At 49.3% G+C, this 18,798-nt stretch overlaps 3 protein-coding genes across 6 annotated transcripts in view; 2 read left to right on the forward strand and 1 right to left on the reverse strand.

Moving 5' to 3' along the window:
* Window positions 1-16,909, reverse strand: cep19 (centrosomal protein 19). Of its 2 annotated transcripts, none has more exons than XM_085990844.1 (3): window positions 16,698-16,909; window positions 2,348-2,634; window positions 1-636 (listed from the first exon to the last, which is right to left on the reverse strand). In XM_085990844.1, exons 2-3 carry the CDS (start codon window positions 2,475-2,477, stop codon window positions 272-274), a joined length of 495 nt encoding a protein of 164 aa, XP_085846970.1. In that variant the 5' UTR covers window positions 2,478-2,634; window positions 16,698-16,909; the 3' UTR covers window positions 1-271. The 2 variants fall into 2 exon arrangements, 1 of the variants encoding a protein (XP_085846970.1); XR_015078746.1 differs by lacking the exon at window positions 16,698-16,909 and adding an exon at window positions 1,717-1,844 and having other exon boundaries at window positions 549-636; window positions 2,348-2,437.
* thap4 (THAP domain containing 4) overlaps window positions 1-18,798 on the forward strand; it is a 410,225-nt gene that overhangs the window by 273,126 nt on the left and 118,301 nt on the right. The window lies entirely within an intron of this gene.
* The window catches only part of pigx (phosphatidylinositol glycan anchor biosynthesis, class X), a 25,163-nt gene continuing 22,595 nt past the window's right edge, over window positions 16,231-18,798 (forward strand). The window contains exon 1 of one of the 3 annotated variants that reach the window (XM_085990837.1): window positions 16,231-16,520. In XM_085990837.1, coding sequence (XP_085846963.1) covers window positions 16,460-16,520 — 61 coding nt within the window. In that variant the 5' untranslated portion in view covers window positions 16,231-16,459. The remainder of the gene's footprint in view (window positions 16,521-18,798) is intronic. The other 2 variants (XM_085990836.1, XM_085990838.1) reach the window with 2 other exon arrangements.

Genomic DNA, 18,798 nt, shown 5'->3' on the forward strand with positions numbered 1-18,798 from the left:
TCCATTCCCTAGCACCAAGATCCCTCGCCTTAATGAGTACAAAAAATATTTCCAAGGTTTGCCGTTTAGCATTTGCCGTTTACTTGCAATTGATAACAATATCCTGTTCATGTCCCCATTAACCTGTGTTGGCTATGATTCTCTGTGTGTTACAGCTGTCATTTTTGTCATTTATTTCTGTATTATGTTGGTCAGCCAAGGGTTGCTGGCCACCAGATTATTCTTCTCCCCTCAAAGATGTACACTGACAGTTCTGAAAATGAAAGACAAATCAGATCTCTCCATCTTGCTCGTCCTCATCCCAGCCACATGACTCAATTTGTCCATCCTGTGGGAAGACAACTTCCAGGTCATAAACAAACTCTGGGTCATTGGGTTTTCTCCGGTTCTTTTCAAACAGTTCATCCATGATTTTTTTCTTTTTTGCCAATTCATTGTCATCAAGTTTGTTGAGGTCCTCCTCTGGGTTGATGGAGTTTTCCCTCACGATTGTCTCCAGACTCTGGTCAAGGCTCAGCCCATTCAGGCTATCCCTCAGGAGCTGGTATAATTTCTGCAGCTGCTGCTGTGACACTCCATCCAGGTACGCTTGGTGCCGAGGGTTATTCTTCAACTGTTCCGCAGCTCGGCTGCAATCTATAGTCAAATATTTTCAAAAGGGAAAATATATATTATATGCCATCTCCATTCAATGTTTTTTCCATTTCTTTCCTTTTTGCCTATCTCTTCTAACAGTGTTGACTCTAACTGGAGTATGGTTTGGAATAATCCATCAAGGAAGAACATAACTTTGAAGTTATTCAAAGGACAGATAACAGGGGTAATGGAATCTCAGTGTAGAGCCCTGTGAGATGTCAGCATGGTCAATGAGTCAGCCCTGTTGTGCTACGGCCTCTGACCCATACTCCCATCTAATGTGTCTCCATGCTAGGAGAGTAACCTTACAAAGCTGCCCTACCCATGAAAGGAGAGTTAATGTACTAATGTACCAAGGCTGGTGGAAGCAGATTCAATAATAACTCTCAAAAGGGAATTGGATAAATACTTGAAGGGGAGAAAATTGCAAGCCTATGGGGAAAGGGCAAAGGAGTGAGGCTAATTGTAATAGCAAAATACTGCGGATGCTGGAAATCTGAAATAACAACAGAAAATGCTGGAAATACTCAGCAGGCCAGGCAGCATCCGTGGAGAGAGAAACAGAGTTAACGTTTCAGGTCTGGGACCCTTCATCAGAACTGGAAAAAGCTGGAGATGTAACAGATATTAAGCAGGTGCAGAGACGGGGGGTGGGGGGTTAGGAGGGGAGGAAGGAATAGAAAGAACACCCTGTGCTTTTGTAAGAGGCAGGAAAGATAAAATGTTGCAAATGGGAATGGCAAAAATCATACTGCATGAAAAATGGGGGCAGGGATAATTATCTGAAATTGTTAAACTCAGTGTTGAGTCCGGCAGGCTGTAAAGTGCCCAATCGAAAGATAGCTCTTTCAAAGAGCCGGCACAGGTACGATGGGCCGAATTCCTCCTTCTGTGCTCTATCATTCTATGATTCTAGAGGGATGGGCTTCAATGGGCTGAATGGCTTTTCTTATATTGAAATAAATTACTCCTGGTACTGAACATTTCGTGACCAGAGCGCATATCAAGAATTTGGACAAGGTGGTTAGCGAATTCCACTTGATTTTCCATTCACTAAGATTAATAGATAAACACACTGACCTTTTCACCTGAATTCCTGATATGTGCTGCGGTCGCAAAGCTCTCTTTTTCCGGTTAGCAGTACTAATTGGTACCCCAGATTTTTCTTTACCTAATTTCCCTTCTCCTTGATTGTCATTCAACTGGTACTGCATAAAGACAAGGAAACAGAAAGGCAGTGAAGAAGTCTCCTTTTTGTCCAATATAGCCAATACAGATTGCCACCACACTATGTTTGTACCACTATGTTATATTACACTTAACCAAATAGCTTTCATGTTGTGAGGTAGGTTTTTATGGTTTAAATATATCTTAAGTTGCTCCCAGCACTACCTACACCAGTGGCAAATGTATAACTATCATTATTTCACCTAGTGTGCTATAGTTATATTACGCAAAATGTTCTCTCTCAGTTTGGAAGGGAAAAATCTTTAATGATAGTGTTGAGTGTTTTTAATAGTGTAAGTGGATGTAGTAGGAAAGATTTCACTTGCCCAGCATGCATTACTGAAATTCTACTGTCAGCACTGCAATACCACTCCATGTTAAGGTGATCATTGTAGTTTCTCCCCTCCTCCCGTGATCAGCATCCACTTGGTTGGTGCAGTGTTGGATGGGCTAGTTGAGAATAAACATAAAACTAGGTTCTCACCTGAAAATTTGGAGAAATTTCGAACTGGTATCAGTCTTTGTCGAGTTTTTTTAGTATTTTCATCTTCATAGATTAAAACAATAGCAGGTGGTTTAAACTTAACGCCGCACTTCTTTGGAATATAGGCCATCTTGTTTCAGCTACAAGATTCTTTGACCTTGCAGGCAGTTCATCAGCAAGGTTGGAGAGTCAGTGACGTTATGACAGTCAATAACCTCAGAGTCTGGCTCCAGAGATCTTCGTAGCATACAGTTTAAAGCATTGAAGAATAATCTACAAGGAATATCCTGTTTGGGGAAAAATAAGTAAATTTAAGTACTGTAAAAGCATTTGAATCCCTTCTGTGAAACTAGAGAAAAATAGGTTGTGTCTAGAACACATGGCAGCTGCTGGTGGCTATACTGAAAACAGGGGTATTATACCTCTGAGAATAAACTGAAACAGGTCATCTATGTGACACTTCCTGGGGAATGGTTCCATTGGCACTGACACCCTTCCAGTATCTCACTGAAGTAGCCACTGATCATAAGCAAACCTGGACAGTACGTGTCCACAAGGAATTTGACTGTGATCAAGAATCCTGAGCCTGATCTTGTCCACACACAGGCACTTTCCAATCGGGGTCACTGGACAGCAATCAAACACAGAAGGCCTGGCTAATTTTTCCCATTCCTAATAGTAGTGCCCCACTGCTTCGCTGTCTGGGATCAGATAGGTCAGCATAAACTTGGCCAAAATTGGATCTTCCTGGTCTGTATGGCATATTTACTTACTGAGCCATTGGAAAAGCTCATCTTACAGTATTTCTACAATATACATTGTGAAAGAGATTTTTATTTGTTTCACTGTAGTCACTAGTGAGCATCATTCACAAATATATTGAATAATGGAATTTCTACTTTTGTCCCCTTCATCTCCTTCCTGATGGTGGCGACATGATGGGTTATGGTTCTATCGACATTGGCAGCCCTCTGGTACCTTGCCCAGTTGACCTTTCTTGATGTGTGAGCCTCGTCAGTCTGTGGACTCTGACTGTGGCAGCACACACAAGCCTTACCCTGTCCAGCAGTGGCCAATGGACAGCAATTTAGAACAGGGAGCCTATCTGAAATTCTCAACTCTGGCCCAAGGCCACTGAAGCCAATTGTAGTGCCCCACCACTGCCCTGACCAAGATCAACTAACTCAGCCCAGACAAGAGATGGACCTAGATGACACGGTGCAGTCACACATCAAGCATTTACATACTGAGCTATCACAAGAGCCAAATTTAATTTTAAAGCTAAGTTATCAGAAAGGTTTGACTTGCAAGCCTGTACTTTGTGCCATAATCAAGGATGCAATGAAAGACAAGGGGTGGTTTCCCATTACTCAGAAGCCCTTTATTTATACTACCTGATATTTTTCAATCTTGGTGGCATCCTGTGCTATTAGCCTTGGCCTTTCCCTAAGTTTCTCAAAAAAATCTGTGAAATTATTCAGCTCTAAATAACTCACTGGTGGCTCAGTGAGTTTATTCAGTAAGTGGATGAGCTACTTGAAAGGTCCCAGTTTCAGGCCATGGTTTGCGCTGAATTAGCTGATCTCAAGTCAGGACAGCAGGAGATGCGCTGCAATAGGCTTCAGTAGCCCTGGTTTAGGGACAGGAAAATCAGCCAGGATTCTCGCTTCCAATTGCTGTCAACAACCCTTGGTAGAAGTACGCAAAATGGATGTTTAGTGATTGGGCAGGATTGGTTGTGATCTTGTCAAATTAGCCTCGACATTCATCGCCAAGTTTCACAAGTGAATAATAGCCACACAGATGAGGTACCTAGGAATGACTGGGACCCACAGAACCATAACCCAGCAAGAAGAAAAGGAAAGGAAGTGAGGGAACAATAGCAGAGTTTGCTAACCACAGGAGATGGGGAGGGGCACTTGCTGCTCAACTCTGCCTCTTCCTTTGAAATTAAAGATATTTAAGACTAAGGGGGAGAAATTCGGTATCGCCCCGTTTGGGGCGCAATTATCGGCCGGGCGCAAAGTTAATTATCGCATCCGACTGCAAACTTGGCTTCTATCGCCCCTGGAGGTGATTTGAGCGCTAAATCATGTGCTACACACCTCTCTTAAGGCGCTAACGCTGAGGAGCGAGGCGCTACCTCGGAGTGCTGGCGAAGCTCATGGGATGTCAGTCAGCAATGGAACACAAACACACTGGCGCCAGCCAGTTCTTAAAGGTTCGTGTAGATCGCCACTAAATAAGAGAGTTTGACTTCGACGAACTATTAACAAGTTGTTTATTTACAGGAACAGACTAATTACATCAGGTAAGATGGCAGGTAAGATGGCTGACTGTAGGAGCACCGTGGTATAGGTCTTGTCCCAGCGGGGACTCCACAAGGACTGAGTTCGCAGTCCTGTGGGGAGCGTGATGACGTCATCGCGTTTGTGTTGTGACGTCATCACGTTGTTTGCGTTTCCCGCGCTTAGGGCGTCACGTGATGCGCGTCATTGCGTCACTGGCCGTTGAGGCCGAAGTCGCTAGCGTGGGAGCGGGAGCTGGAGGCCAGGCTGAGTCAGTGCTTGCCGCGGGAGCGGAAGATCGCGTCACTCCCGTCGGCTGGCCGATGCGGCCGAAGACGCTAGGCCAGGCTGTGCCGGCGGCCGTCCTGGAAGGCCGAGTCGGGCCGGCAGCCGCCGCACGCACGTCACATCGTACGTGACGTGACATCAGCGCGCTAGGGCGCGCCTTAAAGGGGCAATGGCCCCAACAGGTAAGTTAAAAGGGCAACGGCCCTAAAAGGTAAGTTAAACATACAGTAAGGTAAGTTAAAGGGAATTATGTGTCTTTATGTAAGGTACAACCGGTGGTACCGCCACATGGGCCCCCCCCAGAATTCGCTTTAATGAAAGTCCAAGGATGAGGTGGTCTGACGCTGGTGGTCTCGGCGGTCGTGCTGTCTCGGCTTGGCGAGTGAGTTCCGAAGATGCTGCTCGTGAGGGGATCCATACGCGCGTCGTGGCGAATAAAGTGTATCCGTCAGGCGAAGGACCATGGAGACGTGCGAAACAGCAGGCCTTGTCAGAGTGACGGGCAGGTTGGGCGGACGCGGGCGATGACTCTGTTGATGTTGGAACAAGTCCTTGTTATAACGAACTCTGCAGGAACGCCAAACGAGCGTTCCAGAAGGACTTGACAGGCGAGGTGAGTGAACTCGCCGACAGGTGAGCAAAACCTTCAGGAGGCTGGAACACGCAGAATGGTGCGTGCCATAGTGCTACGACGTTAACACAACAGAGGGTGAAGAGTTACTGCGTTAACCTGTAATCGGTGAGGCTAGCAACTTTCACGTGGCTGATCGCGGCCGCAGGATGCCCGTTGGACCCGTCCTCGATGTGTGCAGCTTCAGTAGACGTTTGCGTTTGTTAAAGGGAAAACTGGAGAAAGGGCGGCAACTGTCCAGGTTGTTGTTGCTTTCAGGAGGGGTTAACTCTGCCTGGAGGGCGGCAACACTTGTAACAGTTGTAGATTTAGGAGAAAACAGCCGGGAGAGTGGCACGCCTTTTGTTCACGCCGAATCGTGTAGTAGGTAACACAACCAGCAGGCTGAAGGGCTGGTGCGTCGTCGGCGGAGAAAGAGTCGTCGTTTTTCACGAGGGATGGGTCCTCGTGGTTCACGAGGGATGGGTCCTCGTGCGTGAGGAGTGGGTCCTCGTGTTTCGCGGGTCCTCGTGTTTCGCGGGGATGAGTCCTCGTGGCATCCCCGCAGGGCGCGCTCCGATTTTGTGGGCCCGAATATGCTGTACCCCGCGCTTGGAGAGATTTATACTTGCTGTCGCTGTGGACGTAGAGGCGGACGATCCGTGTGGCGGTAGGAAAGGCGAGTACAGGTACCGTGAGCAAGTGCGTGGTCGGCGCCGCATCGATGTTCTCGTCGAACAGGGCTTCTACCGGTTTAAAGCACGAGGGAGACTGTGGCTCCCTGGATTGCGGTAGCGACAGCAAAACAGCTGGTGCTTCCATGGCGTGCTTCTTTTGTGAAAATTGCTCACAAAAAAAAACGGGGTCCGGTTGAGTTTTGTCCGTGTCAAACGGGATCTGCTCCAGACTGCGCTTACCTTGTGAATACGTTCGCAAAGACGGGGTCGCCTTTGGAGGAATCGGTGTTAGGCGGTTGCTGTTCCGTGGTTGTTCGTTGGTTGTGCGTCGGTCGTCTTGTGGGAAGATGAGGTTCAGGCGTGCGTTGCTACCGTGAAAATCATTCACGGATACGGGTTCACCAATTGTAGTGTTGGAATTGATGAGCTCCCGTACTCACGTCGTTGGGTCACCAATGTAGCGGTTCGTGTAGATCGCCACTAAATAAGAGTTTGACTTCGACGAACTATTAACAAGTTGTTTATTTACAGGAACAGACTAATTACATCAGGTAAGATGGCAGGTAAGATGGCTGACTGTAGGAGCACCGTGGTATAGGTCTTGTCCCAGCGGGGACTCCACGAGGACTGAGTTCGCAGTCCTGTGGGGAGCGTGATGACGTCATCGCGTTTGTGTTGTGACGTCATCACGTTGTTCGCGTTTCCCGCGCTTAGGGCGTCACGTGATGCACGTCGTTGCATCGCTGGCCGTTGAGGCCGAAGTCGCGAGCGTGGGAGCGGGAGCTGGAGGCCAGGCTGAGCTGGTGCTTGCCGTGGGAGTGGAAGATCGCATCACTCCCGTCGGCTGGCCGATGCGGCCGAAGACGCTAGGCTGGGCTGTACCGGCGGCCGTCCTGGAAGGCCGAGTCGGGCCGGCAGCCGCCGCACGCACGTCACGTCGTACGTGACGTGACGTCAGCGCGCTAGGGCGCGTCTTAAAGGGGCAATGGCCCCAACAGGTAAGTTAAAAGGGCAACGGCCCCAAAAGGTAAGTTAAACATACGGTAAGGTAAGTTAAAGGGAATTATGTGTCTTTATGTAAGGTACAACCGGTGGTACCGCCACAGGAGGGTCGATCTTGCTCTCCATCCACACCCTGCTCATTGCAGCCTTGAATCTCAGCCTGGAGAGACCTGTACATCAAATCTGCTGGAAAGAACAATGGAGAGGCGCATGGAAAGAGCTCAGAGTGCAGCCCCCATAGTCTTTTCTAAATCGATGCAAGGAAGGTCAATTCAAAATGAACCTGCAAAGTGCTGCTCAGTGCCCAAAACTCCTTCACACAGCGTTGAATCTCTCCAGAAGTCTCTCTCTCTCTCTCTCAGAATGCGTGGTGCAAAAATGTCGCCGACAAACAAAGGCAGGAAGCGGTCGCCTTTAAATAGCACTCCCCCAGTCACTTCCTGACTGCAAAACATTCCCCTCAACTTGTCATTGCTAGCGACAGGCGGAAAGGCAGGGGGTGCCACTCAATATCTGGTCCGGGGCGCTACCCGGGTGTTGCACGCTTGACTGATGTCAGGATCTGTGGGCACAGGAGATCGCGGCAGTAGTGTTTAGCGTCGCCACAAAATGTCTGGTCAATTTCGCGAGCGGCGCAAACATCGCCGCGCCCGGGCGCTAGTTGCTTTGAATCTTATTAGTGCCCTCTTAGGGTGCTAACGGGAGGCGCAAAGCAACTGAATTTTTCCTCTAAGCCTTCTGATAGAACAAGTCTACCAGTGAAACCTGGCCCAAGGCTTTTGCATCCAAAGTAAAAATGTGCACTTCTTTATGCCAAAACAGCATGTTTCAGATGATCAAGCTATTGCTGGCATAGATAGAAGCCTTTCATCATATTGCTCTGCTTGTTGAAGCTTATGTCACTCTCACATCCTCCCACTTGTTAAGAACAAAATACATTTAGGAACAGAAGGCATTAAAACCAACAAGCCCATCTCTTGTTCATATATTTCAACCTCAACAGTCCTAGCTCAACTTAAGAAGTAATTACCCCTAAAACCAGGGATAATTATCATTACTATTGACATGGGTAGTGAACTGGTTAGAAGGTTGGAGACAGAGAGTAGGGATAATGAACATGTACTCCAATGGGCAGGATGTGACTAGTGGTGTCCCTCGGGGATCTGTACTGGGGCCGCAACTTTTCACGATATTTATAAATGACTTAGATGAAGGAATAGAGAGACGTATATCCAGGTTTGCTGACGACACCAAGTTAGGTGGCATAGTAAATATTTAAGCCCATGTGTTGCTGAATCCCTCATCTGTGCCTTTGTCACCTCCAGACTCGACTATTTCAATACTCTCCTGGCCGTCCTCCCACCCTCCTCCTCTGTAAACAACAGCTCTTCCAAAATCTTGCTGCTCATATCCTATGCTGCACCAGGTCCCGCTTATCCATCAACTCCTGTCCTCCCTGATCTACATTGGCCCCCAGTCCCCCAACAAATCAAATTAAAAAATTCTCATCCTCGTGCTTAAATCCCTTCATGGCTTCACCCCTTCCTATCTCTGAAATCTCCTTCAGCCCTACAACCCCCTCCCAACACCCTGTTCTGCCTAGGCCCCATACTCTGGAATTCCCTCCCTAAACCTCTCCACTTCTCCACCTCCCTCTTCTAATATCTCCTTCTCTGGCAAAGCTTCCATTTTTTTCATTGCAGCTCTGTGCCTTTATCAACAACAAAAACAACTGGTATTTGTATAGCGCTTAACATAAAAAAAAGTCCCAAGAGTACTTCACAAAGGCATAAGCAAAAACAAAAATCACTAATATAACTGTGAATCCCTGATTTAACACACACTGCTTTTTACTCTCACTGTTATTAGTTACTAATATAACTGCTATAATCAGTAATAAAACTCTCAATGGTATTATTAGTAAAACTCTTAATATATCTCATAGGTACTAATATAAAAAGAAAAGGACTTGCATTTCTATAGCACCTTACACTACCTCAGAACGTTTATTGCCAATTAAGTCCTTTTGAAGTTCTGATGAAAGGGCATCGACCTGAAACGTTAACTGTTTCTCTCTCCACAGAAACCTGCTGAGTATTTCCAGCGTTTTCTGTTTTTAAGTCCTTTTGAAACATGATAGCCAAATTTGCACACAGCAAGCTCCCACAAACGGCAACATAAAAGTTACTAGATAATCTGTTTTTAGTGGTTGAGGGATAAATATTGGCCAGAACTCCCCTGCTCATCTTCGAAATAGTATCAATTGGATCTTTTACATCACCTGAGAGGGCAGACGGGCCTCGGTTTAGCATCTCCTGCAATGGACGGCACCTCCAACAGTGCAGCATTCCACTCCCTCAGAATTGCAAATGCTACACCATTGTTCAAAAAAGGGTGTACAGATAGACCCAGGAACTACAGGCCAGTCAGTTTGACCTCAGTAGTGGGGAAGCTTTTAGAAACAGTAATCAGGGACAAAATTAACAGTCACTTGGACAAGTGTGGATTAATTAAGGAAAGCCAGCACAGATTTGTCGAAGGCAAATCGTGTTTAACTAACTTGATTGAGTTCTTTGATGAGGTAACAGGGAGGGTTGATGAGGGTAATGCAGTTGACGTAGTGTACATGGATTTCCAAAAGGCATTCGACAAAGTGCTACATAATAGGCTTGCCAGCAAAGTTGAAGCCCATGGAATAAAAGACACAGTGGCAGCATGAATACGGAATTGGCTAAGTGACAGGAAACAGAGAGTAGTGATGAACGGTTGTTTTTCGGACTGGAGGTAGGTATACAGTGGTCCTCTTTTATTCTTTGTGGAAAGTTGAAAGGTTGATCAGGAGCGAGCATTGCTTCACGCGGGTGCTTTGATTGGTGGCATTTCAAACAGTCCTAAAACGCACTGTTCTCTGACCGGGAATCGAACCCGGGCTGCGGCGGTGAAAGTTGGGTATACAGTGGTGTTCCCCAGGGTCGGTTCTAGGACCACTGCTTTCCTTGATATATATTAATGACTTGGACGTGGGTGTACAGGACACAATTTCAAAATTTGCAGATGAAACAAAATTTGGAAGTATAGTGAACAGTAAGGAGTGTGATAGATTTCAGGAAGACAGGCTGGTGGAATGGGCGGACACGTGGCAGATGAAATTTAATGCAGAAAAGTGCAAATTGATACATTTTGGTAGAAAGAATGAGGAGAGGATGTATAAACTAAATGGTACAATCCTGAAGTGGGTGCACGAACAGAGAGACCTGGGAGTGTGTGTGCACAAATCGTTGAAGGTGGCAGGGCAGGTTGAGAAAGCATTTAAAAAGGCTTACGGGATCCTGGGCTTCATAACAAAGGTATAGAGTACAAAAGTTTTGAAATTATGATGAACCTGTATAAAACACTGGTTCAGCCCCAACTGGAGTACGGTGTCCAATTCTGGGCACCACACTTTAGGACGGATGTGAAGGCCTTAGAGAGGGTGCAGAAAAGATTTACGAGAATAATTACGAGAAAGGGACTTCAGTTACGTTGATAGACTGGAGAAGCTGGGGTTCTTCTCCTGAGAGGAGATTTAATAGCGGTGTTCAAAATCATGAGGGGTCTGGACAGAGTAGAATAAGGAAAACTTCCCACTGGCAGAAGGGTCGTGAACCAGAGGACACAGATTTAAGGTGATTGGCAAAAGAACCAAAGGCGACATGCGGAAAAACATTTTTACGCAGCAAGTGGTTAAGATCTGGAATGCACTGCCCGAGAGGATGGTGAAGGCAGATTCAATCACAGCTTTCTAAAGGGAGTTGGATAAGTATCTGAAGGAAAGAAATGTTCAGGACTACGGGGAAAGGATGGGGGAGTGGGAATAGCTGAGAGACGGCATGGGCTCGACGGGCCAAATGGCTTCCTTCTGTGCTGTTGTGGCAGAACCACTGAATGACTCTGGCTAACTGTATATAATTCTCTTTAACGATGCTCTAACACCAGCCTAAGCCTGTACCATTGTGTTAGGCATTACTGTGTTTTGTATATAGAGTTTGCATGCGTAGGAATTCGTCAATTCCTACGCTGGTGACCCCGTTTTTGTGAGCGTTTTCACAGAAGAAGAGCACAGCATGGAGGCAAACGCCGTTTCACTAAAGCTACCGCAGTTCACAGAAATCACAGAAACCCCACAGTGCAGATAGAGGCCATTTCGGCCCATCGAGCCTGCACCAACACATATCCCACCCGATCCCTGTAACCCCTACACCAACACATATCCCACCCTATCCCCGTAACCCCACGTATTTAATCCCCCTAACACTAAGGGTCAATTTATCATAGCCAATCAACCTAACCCGCACATCTTTGGACTGTGGGAGGAAACCGGAGCACCCGGAGGAAACCCACGCAAACACGGGGAGAATGTGCAAACTCCACACAGTCACCCGAGGCCGGATTCGAACCCGGGTCCCTGGCGCTGTGAGGCAACAGTGCTAACCACTATGCCACCGTGCTGCCCCTCGTGGTTTATTCAGGTCGAGGCCCAGTTCGCCCTGAGGAACATCGATGCGGATCGGACCAAGTATCTTTACGTGGTCTCCGCACTCGACAGCTCTACCGCCTCTCGGATCGTCAGCCTCCTCAAAAACCCCCCAACGGAGTGCAAGTATGAAACCCTCAAAGCGCGGTTACTGCAAGTTTTCGGGCTCACAAAATCGGAGCGCACCCGTCGATTACTCGCTATGCCCGGGCTCGGGGACTCCAAGCCTTCAGAGTTGATGAGCCAAATGCTCACACTCCTGGGCTCAGAACGGGAATGTTTCCTATTCCGCGAAATTTTCCTCAGCCAACTGCCTGAACAGGTACAAGCTGCCCTGGCCAGATCTGAAACTGAAGACTGCGCAACACTTGCGGCGGAGGCTGACAAAATTTTCGCTGTAACTCGGCAGTACTGCGCCGCCACGAGGCACCCATCCCCCGCAGACGCCGCCCCAGCTCGTCAGCCTGCTGGGTTGTGTTTCTACCACGCGCAGTTCAGCGCGAAGGCGAAGCGTTGCCGCCCTCCCTGCAGTTTTCCCCAAAAAACAAACAAGCATCATCTGACACTGCGACCACCGAGGAACGGGTCTAACGGGCACCCCGCGGCCGCGGTGGCGATCGGCAACGCGGTAAAATTGCTGTTCATTACCGATACCCTCTCCAGTCGTCGTTTTCTGTGCGACACCGGAGCGCAGTGCAGCATTTTACCCGCGTCCGCCCTCGATGTGCAGACGGGGAATCGCGGCCCCACCCTTGAAGCGGCCAATGGCGGCACAATTCGGATCTTCGGCAGACGGCGAGTGGAGTTGTGCCTCGGGGGGCAACGTTTTCACTGGGAGTTTGTTACGGCCAAAGTTTCCCAGACCCTCCTCGGCGCGGATTTCCTGTGTGCCAATAGCCTCCTGGTCGACGTTCGGAACCGGCGGCTGATCAACGCAGCCACTTTTAATTCTCTTCTGTATTATCGCAGTAACACTACGTCACGCACCGTCTCCTGTGTGTTCCCGACTCCTGATGCATTCGCTTGCCTGTTCAGCGAGTTCCCCGACCTGACGAGACCCACGTTCTCCTCCACAGCCACGAAACATGGTGTGGAACACCACATCACCACCGACGGCCTCCCGGTCTACGCGCGGGCCCGGCGCCTGGAACCTGGCAAGCTGGCGGTCGCAAAGGCAGAGTTCGCCACCATGGAACGGTTAGGGATTATTCGCCGGTCGAATAGTCCCTGGTCTTCACCCCTCCATATCGTCCCGAAGCCTGGCAGCAGATGGTGGCCATGCGGCGACTATCGACGACTAAACGACGCCACCACTCCTGATCGGTACCCGATTCCCCATATCCAGGATTTCTCTGCCCATTTGGCAGGGAACACCGTTTTCTCGAAAGTCGACCTCGTCCGAGGCTACCACCAGGTCCCTGTTCATCCACAGGACGTCCAGAAGACCGCAGTCATCACCCCATTCGGCTTCTTCGAGTTTTTACGGATGCCGTTTGGGTTAAAGAACGCTGCCCAGGCTTTCCAACGCCTGATGGACTCCGTGTTGCGGGACCTCAAGTTCCTCTTCGTCTACCTGGACAATATTCTAATTGCCAGTCCTACCAAGGAAGAACATACCTGTCACCTACGCACCCTTTTTCGATGCCTCAGCCAACACGGCCTGATTATCAACCCGGCAAAGTGTCAGTTTGGCCTGCACCAAATTGACTTCCTGGGGCATCACATCACCTCAGAGGGAGCGGTTCCTTTACCTTCGAAGGTAGAGGCGGTGACATCCTTTCCACGCCCGCAGAACATAAAGGCCCTGCAGGAATTCCTAGGCATGGTAAATTTTTACCACCGTTTCGTGCCTAAGGCGGCACTACTCATGCGGCCCCTGTACGAGGCCCTCAAGGGCAAGACTGGCAAGAACCCGGTAGACTGCACGGATGACATGGCCCGAGCGTTCGCCAACACCAAAAGCGCCTTAGCCAACGCGACTATGCTGGCGCACCCGCTGCCAGGAGCCACCATCGCCCTCACCACCGACGCGTCGGACTATGCAGTCGGTGCCGTGCAACAGCAGTGGGTGAACGGGACGTGGCAGCCGTTGGCATTCTTCAGCCGTCAACTACGGCTGAACGAGAGAGCATACAGCACGTTCGACCGGGATTTGCTTGCCCTTTTTCTGGCCATCTGCCATTTTCGGTTCCTTCTGGAAGGACGTCCTTTCACCGCCTTTGTGGACCATAAGCCGCTGACCTTCGCAATGTCCAAGACCGCCGAACCGTGGTCAGCCCGACAGCAGCGTCAACTGACCTACATATCCGAATTCACCACGGATATACGGCACGTGGCCGGTAAGGACAACCTGGTGGCAGACTGCCTCTCCCGCGCGGTCGTCAATACAGTTCATTTGGGCATCGACTACGCCCTCATGGCAGCGGACCAAGCCTCAGACCCGGAAGTCCAAGCTTACAGAACGGCCATCACCGGCCTCCAGTTGGCTGACGTCAAGTTCCATTCAGCAGGTAGCACGCTGTTGTGTGACGTCTCCGTACAGGATCCTCGCCCTGTCGTGCCGGTCGTCTGGCGCCGCAAAGTGTTCGACGCCATACATGGGTTGTCACACCCTGGAATGAAGGTCTCTCAGAAACTGATGTCCACGAAATTTGTATGGCATGGCATGCATAAGGATGTCCGCGACTGGGCCAACACCTGCGTGGTCTGCCAAAAGGCAAAGGTACAGCGCCACATCAAAGCTCCGTTGGCCGCCTTCACAGTTCCGGAGCAACGTTTTGACCATGTCAACGTGGACCTGGTAGGACCACTCCCACCCTCCCATGGCTTTTCACACATCCTGACCATGGTTGACCGCACCACCAGATGGCCAGAGGCAGTTCCCCTGTCATCCACTACTTCGGCGGACGTGGCCAGGGTGTTAATTTCCTCCTGGATCGCCCGTTTCGGAGTGCCCGCAGATATTTCGTCGGACAGGGGACCGCAGTTTTCCTCCGAACTCTGGAATGCAGTGGCCCAAGGACTCGGTGTCAAATTACACCGCACCACAGCCTACCACCCACAGGCAAATGGCCTCTGCGAACGCTTCCACCGCTCAATGAAAGCCGCCCTGCGGGCCAGCCTCCAGGACGCTGGATGGGCAGACAAGCTACCGTGGGTCCTGTTGGGCCTTCACACGGCCCCCAAAGAAGACCTTCACTCTTCATCTGCGGAACTTGTGTATGGTCAGCCGCTGCGAGTCCCAGGGGACTTCCTACCAATATTGACGGAGCCATGGACCGCGTCTGCCCAGCTTGCTAGTCACCAAGAGGCGGCCAGATGTTTTGCACCGGTGCCCACTTCGCACCACGGGCTGCAGAGGTCACACGTTCCCACGGAGCTTCACAAGGCTGAGTATGTTTTTATTCGCCATGATGCACATCGGGATCCGCTCAAGGCCCCATATACTCCCTTCCGCGTGTTGGAAGCAGGGGACAAAACCTTCACGGTCGATGTCAGTGGTAAGCCGGACCACATTTGGGTCGATCGCTTAAAGCCAGCACATTTGGACCTCGACCGCCCCGTCGAGACAGCACAACCGCCGAGACGGGGTCGGCCACCCATCGTCGTTACGGCAGACCAAGTGCAACAGACCGCCAGCCGCCCTGCAGCCTCTGCCTCGAGAGTCCAGGAGTCGTTCTGACAGGCTCGTCAGACCCCCTCACCGTTTGACTTTGTCCGTTAAAGCGAATTCTGGGGGGGCGCATGTGGCAGAACCACTGAATGACTCTGGCTAACTGTATATAATTCTCTTTAATGATGTTCTAACGCCAGCCTAAGCCTGTACCATTGTGTTAGGCATTACTGTGTTTTGTATATAGAGTTTGCATGTACAGGGCGTGGCCCCTTTAAGAGCGCGGGAAAACACGGGCAAACGCGATGACGTCACGTCGCAAACCACGTGACTGCCCAGGCAGTCCTCGTGGCATCTCCGTTGAGTAAAGACCTGTTTCATTGTTTCCCCTGTGTCGATCTCAGTTATTCGTAGGAATTCGTCAATTTCTACACTGTAACCATTCTATGATTCCATTCTATGATTCTACTGCACTGGAGTGTCAGCCTAGATTTTGTGCTCAAGTCTCTGGAGTGGGACTTGAACCCACAACCTTCTGACTCAGAGGCGAGAGTGAGCCACTGGCTGACAGTATTAGTTACCATTATAACTCTGATTCAGCACTAATATAACTCTCACTGCTTTATACTCTCGCTGTTATCAGTTACTATATTGATCAGTAATAAAACTATCACTGGTATTGTTAGTAAAACTCCTATTAATCACTAATCTAACGCTGGCTGTTAATAGTTCTTGTATAACTCTCATTAATACATCTGTTATTTTGCTGTTGATACAAACCTCAGGCGGGCTGAACTAGGCCTTGACAACCTCTATCCCCATGGCAACCCGGCCCGGACAAGACCTTCCCGGGGCGGAGTGCTGAGATGCCTGACAACAATAAGACGTCCCACGCCCCTCTACACCTATTTTAACACGATTAATAATTCAGCAAAAAAGCTATCGCTATTCTAGTGTTTTCCCCTGCCGTATGTAAATGAGAAGCGGTGAATTTCGAGGATTGTGTTGCTGTGTACTCGGGCAGTGTGAAGGGCAGCCGGGCCCTGGGCCTGGGAGTAAATAAAGCCCCGACCCCGAGAATTAGCCTTAGCCCCGAGCCGCCGTGTAGCAGGAAGGCCGTGATGGATGCCGGCGGGGCGGTGCTGGTTATGTTCGGCTGCATTTGTGTCGGTGTTAGCAAAGGTAAGAAAAATTGAAGGGCAGGTGCCAATTTATGGGCCGACTGGATTATGGAGGGAGACCAGGGAAGCGCCGATCAGCGCTGGCTCACCGGGCTGCGGCTATTGACCCCACATTGGGGCAACACTCAATTTACTTATTCTCACCCACAGGAAATGGGGGGGGGGAAACAATACTCACCCAGCACATTGTCTGCAATGTGTAATGTGATCCAGAACTCCTTTTTAGTGTGGAAGCAAGTCATCCCGGGTTCCGAGTGACTGCCTAAGAAGAAGAGTAATTCAAACTCTCAGCAATGTGTAATGTGATCCAATCATTGTCCGAGCTCGGAGAGCGCACAGGGCGCTCGCACTGCTGGGCTCCGGGGGCGCTCAGCGCACAACGCTCACACTGCCGGGTTCAGTGAGCGCATAGAACTGAAGGTATTGGGTGGGTGACGTGCTCGTGAATCTCTGGCTGTAAAATTGCTGCATGCATTGATGTCAAAATAATCACCTTGTGGATTTCTTATTTTTATCCTTCCACATTGGGAAGAAATTGATTACTGTTGTAGTTTTTTTCCCCCTAACAACACAGCTGAGTTTAGGAATATGCTGCTTTCACTCTGCTCTCGAACCCGGGTTTCGTTCTGTAAGCACCTTGTCTGAGTCTCCGTTCTTCAGCTGTGGGTCTAGATACTGTCAGCCGGATTTTGGACTATGAGGAGGGTATTTACAGCTCACCTGATCACTGTCCTCACTCGCCCATGTGCACATGCTCTCCAGCAGTGATCACAGTGGGAATCTTAGTTAGTTATATGCTGACACATCTGAGATCTGCTGACTCAACAACAGAGCAACCCAAGGAGTTTCTGTTCCATAGACTCAGTTCACATCATGCAATGCATCATGGCTGTGTTTTATTCAAGTTTGATGACACTTACTATAAAATCATAAAGCACAGGAGGAGGCCATTCAGCTCATCGGGTCTGTCGCGGCTCTTTGAAAGAGCTGTCCAATTAGACCCACTCTCCTGCTCTTTCCCCATAGCCCTGCAACTTTTTCTTGTTCAAGTATTCAGTATATCCAATTCCCTTTTGACAGTTACTATTGAATCTGCTTCCACCACCCTTTCAGGCTGTGCATTCCAGATCATAATTAGCTGCATAAGAAAAATTCTCCTCATCTCCCCTCTGCTTCTTTTGCCAATTATCCTACATCTGTGTCCTCTGGTTACTGACCCACCTGCCACTGGAAACAGTTTCTCCAACAACAACCTGTATTTATATAGTGCCTTTAACCCGTAGTAAAACGTCCCAAGGTGCTTCACAGGAGTATTATAAGACAAAAATTTTACATCGAGCCACATAAGGAGAAATTAGGGCAGATGACCAAAAGCTTGGTCAAAAGAGGTAGGTTTTAAGGAGTGTCTTAAAGGAGGAAAGGGAGGCAGAGAGGTTTAGGGAGGGAATTCCAGAGCTTAGGGCCTAGGCAACTGAAGGCCTAGCCACTGATGGTTGAGCAATTATAATCAAGGATGCTCAAGAAGGCAGAATTAGATGAGCACAGAAATCTCGGGAGGTTGTGGGGCTGGAGGAGATTAGAGATGGGGTGGGGCGAGGCCATGGAGGGATTTGAAAACAAGGATGAGAATTTTGAAATGGAGGTGTGGCTTAACCGGGAGCCAATGTAGGTCAGCGAGCACAGGGGTGATGTGTGAACAGGACTTGGTGCGAGTTAGGAGTTTTGGATGACCTCATGTTTATGTAGGGTAGAACGTGGGAGGTCAGCCAGGAGTGCATTGGAATAGTCAAGTCTAGAGGTAACAAAGGCATGGATGAGGGTTTCAGTAGCAGATGAGCTGAAGCAGGGGCAGAGACGGGCGATGTTACGGATGTGGAAATAGGCAGTCTTCGTTATGCTGGGGATGTGTGGTCGGAAGCTCATTTCAGGGTCAAATATGACACCAAGGTTGCAAACAGTGTGGTTCAGTCTCAGACAGATGCTAGGGCGAGGGATGGAGTCAGTGGCTAGGGAACGGAGTTTGTGGCGGGGACCAAAAACGATGGCTTCAGCCTTCCCAATATTTAGTTGGAGAAAATTTCTGCTCATCCAGTACTGGATGTCGGACAATTGGTAGAAACCGTGGAGGGGTCGAGAGAAGTAGTGGTGAGGTAGAGTTGGGTGTCATCGGCGTACATGTGGAAACTGATGCTCTGTTTTCGGATGATGTCGCCGAGGGACAGCATGTAGATGAGAAATAGGAGGGGGCCAAGGATAGATCCTTGGGGGACACCAGAAGT

This window comes from Somniosus microcephalus, chromosome 6, assembly GCF_052327205.1.
Source record: "Somniosus microcephalus isolate GS21.2 chromosome 6, FLI_Smic_1.0, whole genome shotgun sequence".
Classification (NCBI taxonomy): domain Eukaryota; kingdom Metazoa; phylum Chordata; class Chondrichthyes; order Squaliformes; family Somniosidae; genus Somniosus; species Somniosus microcephalus.

Bases quoted from the DNA above. Each gene is read 5' to 3' on its own strand.
- cep19 (XM_085990844.1), bottom strand. From the start codon at position 2,477: ATGGCCTATATTCCAAAGAAGTGCGGCGTTAAGTTTAAACCACCTGCT. The intron at 637-2,347 runs GTGAGAACCTAG...ATTTGACTATAG, and splicing joins AAATTTCTCCAAATTTTCAG to ATTGCAGCCGAGCTGCGGAA.